Source organism: Montipora foliosa, chromosome 7 (assembly GCF_036669935.1).
Source record: "Montipora foliosa isolate CH-2021 chromosome 7, ASM3666993v2, whole genome shotgun sequence".
Taxonomy (NCBI): domain Eukaryota; kingdom Metazoa; phylum Cnidaria; class Anthozoa; order Scleractinia; family Acroporidae; genus Montipora; species Montipora foliosa.
The window spans coordinates 28,772,680-28,775,179 of record NC_090875.1 but is presented as its reverse complement, the minus strand read 5'-3'; the positions used below and the strand labels follow the sequence as shown (position 1 = coordinate 28,775,179).

At 37.0% G+C, this 2,500-nt stretch overlaps 2 protein-coding genes and 1 pseudogene across 2 annotated transcripts in view; 1 reads left to right on the top strand and 2 right to left on the bottom strand.

Moving 5' to 3' along the window:
• LOC138011709 (melanocortin receptor 4-like) overlaps nt 1–426 on the bottom strand; it is a 1,206-nt pseudogene extending 780 nt beyond the window's left edge.
• LOC138010062 (cholesterol side-chain cleavage enzyme, mitochondrial-like) overlaps nt 1–2,500 on the top strand; it is an 18,339-nt gene that overhangs the window by 7,319 nt on the left and 8,520 nt on the right. The gene's annotated exons all lie outside the window — the stretch shown is intronic.
• The window catches only part of LOC138011708 (melanocortin receptor 4-like), a 1,281-nt gene continuing 513 nt past the window's right edge, over nt 1,733–2,500 (bottom strand). The window contains exon 1 of the mRNA XM_068858841.1: nt 1,733–2,500. This exon is cut by the window's right edge and continues 513 nt beyond it. Coding sequence (XP_068714942.1) covers nt 2,000–2,500 — 501 coding nt within the window. The 3' untranslated portion in view covers nt 1,733–1,999.

Genomic DNA, 2,500 nt, shown 5'->3' with positions numbered 1-2,500 from the left:
CAACAACAGGGCGAGAAGTCTGTCCACACTTATCGCAGTAACTGTCAACAGAGACACCCCACACAAAATGGTGCTTGTGACAAAAACTGGGTCCAATAAGTAGAGACAAATAGTCCAATGTTCCTGCAATATAGTCACCAATAAAGTAACATAGAGTGGCTCCGAAATAAGACCAACGCAAAGATCAGTTGTTGCAAGGTTTCTTAGCAACACTTTGGATGGTGTATGAAGTGACGACTCCTTGCGGAGAGCAATTAGAACCAAAGTGTTTCCAAGAAATGCAGTAATAGACAGAAAAGCGTTTAAAGCTGAGATAAATGTCAACTAGCCGTGTATTTCACCACTTAAATCTGACGAGCAAAAAAATTGTTCAAAAGTCGTAGAATCGTTCTGCTTTTCGTGTCAAGAAGCGTTTGCTGTAGCCATCACTCCGTGGCTACATGCATCTGTTCGTGTTGGCGTGATGTTACAAGCTCAAATGTCTCGATTAAAATTTATGCTTTTTAATTTACTATACATGCCATCCACTAGGTACCAATAAACCATATTCATAATCTCAGTATTGGACCGGAACTAGCTTGCAATGGAGGCTAATGCGGGGGAACCTTTTCAAATGCAAATACTTTTTAATATATACCCCACATTAACTTCCATTGCAAGCTAGTTCCAATCCAATACTGAGAATACGAATATGGTGTATTTGCATGGAAAATAAAGCAATTTAACCAGCCGAGCAGATGGTTTTTTTTGCTAAAGACTGACTTCTTTCCACAATTTAGGAATATTAACGATTTTATGTCTTATGATAAATATCGAAAAAGGAACAAGATACAAATTTATAGTCAACTGTGCTATTGGGCTCTCAGCTTCGATTTTTCGTTAATACATGAAATTCTTTTCTTAATACGGGAAACGTTCTGTTATTCTTATAAGTAATTTATTATTCAACCCAAAGCAGTCATGTTTTGAAAGACTCAATGAATTAGGACAAACGACTGATATCACGAACATTTCAAAACAGGACAGTTTGCTCAAAGATGTCCGATACAACTAAAAACATGTTCGATCTAAAAGGAGGAGTAATATGCCTATATCTACCGTTTAAATACTAAAATACGTTTAACAACTGTATTTTTAAGTGGTTTTGAACAATATTCTCGTTGGGTGCCCCTGAGAGTTTACAAACTTTTGCTGTAGTCATTACTCTGCAATAGCAACACGATACTGTGGAAGCGTGAGTTTAACAACAAGCTGAAAAGATATGATCAAAATTCACGCTTTTTAATTTGTCAAACATCCCATCACTGAGCTATCGACTTCAGTGGAAGTACAATTTAAGTTGCTGAGCAGCTGTTTTTACCAGCAAAGAATGATTTTTTGCGTCACACACTTACATGTAGGAGTTTTTAAACACAACAATATTATCCAGCTATTGGGTTAGAAACTAGTATTTTTATTTCAGAAATATTTTTTAAATTCTGGAAACTTCTAGCTGCCGTTATAGGTGATGTATTTCTCCACACAAAGTAGACCTGTCATGTTTGGAATGACAAACAGTATGTGGATAAATGGAAATGGCGACTGATGCCATGAACATCTCAAACCAAAGCGGTTTGTATCGTACGATATGTTACCTTTCTGTATCCAAACACCACAAAGATCTCTCAGATTTCTGCATGGGTACTGCTCATCCTAACTCCATCATGTTTAAATAATGCAGTCCACCCGAGGTAGAATTGGCATTTATTCAGTTTTTTCGTCTCGTCATTGACGATTACAAAGAAATGTTAATAAAGTGTAACTTCAGTTTTGATTTACAACCGTTGTTACTCCACCAGAAAATGAAATTTCATTAACATATGTACAAGAAACTTGAACTAAACTGAGTATCACTCTTAGTTTAAACTACAGCTATTGGAGAACAATCTTATTCGTTAACCATCGCTTTTTTTTTCGCGATAGGCTAAGGATGATATATTTCCATAATGAGCTTACTCGATTAACAACAAAGAAGTTGTCTGATTGTGTCCTTCACTGCTTGCCTCACTTCTTCTATCTTCCAGCTGTAAATAATCGGGTTTAATGAGGAGTTTAAGAAAACTAAAGTAAATATATAACTCCAAGCGAGAGTAACAGATGAAGACGGCTCCGAATGAATGATCAAAGCTACTGGTATTACTTGTGGTAAATAACAAGCGACTAACGTAAATTGCAACCATAGTGCAGTGAACACTGCCTTCCTATATCGCCCTATGTTCAATTGATTGGTTTGGTTCAGTTGTTGAACTTGGTTTTGTACTTGATGGTGATGATGACGAAGGGTGACGAAAATCTTCGTGTAACAGAAGATCGAGGTTAGTAAACATAGTGGAACAACTATGCTGGCGTACCCCAAGCTTATTGTGGGATCTGAATAAAACCTCATTGATGAAGAGACAATGGACACAACCCAACACGTAGCTACGACAAGGTTGATTCGCTTCAAAGTTACAACTTGTCT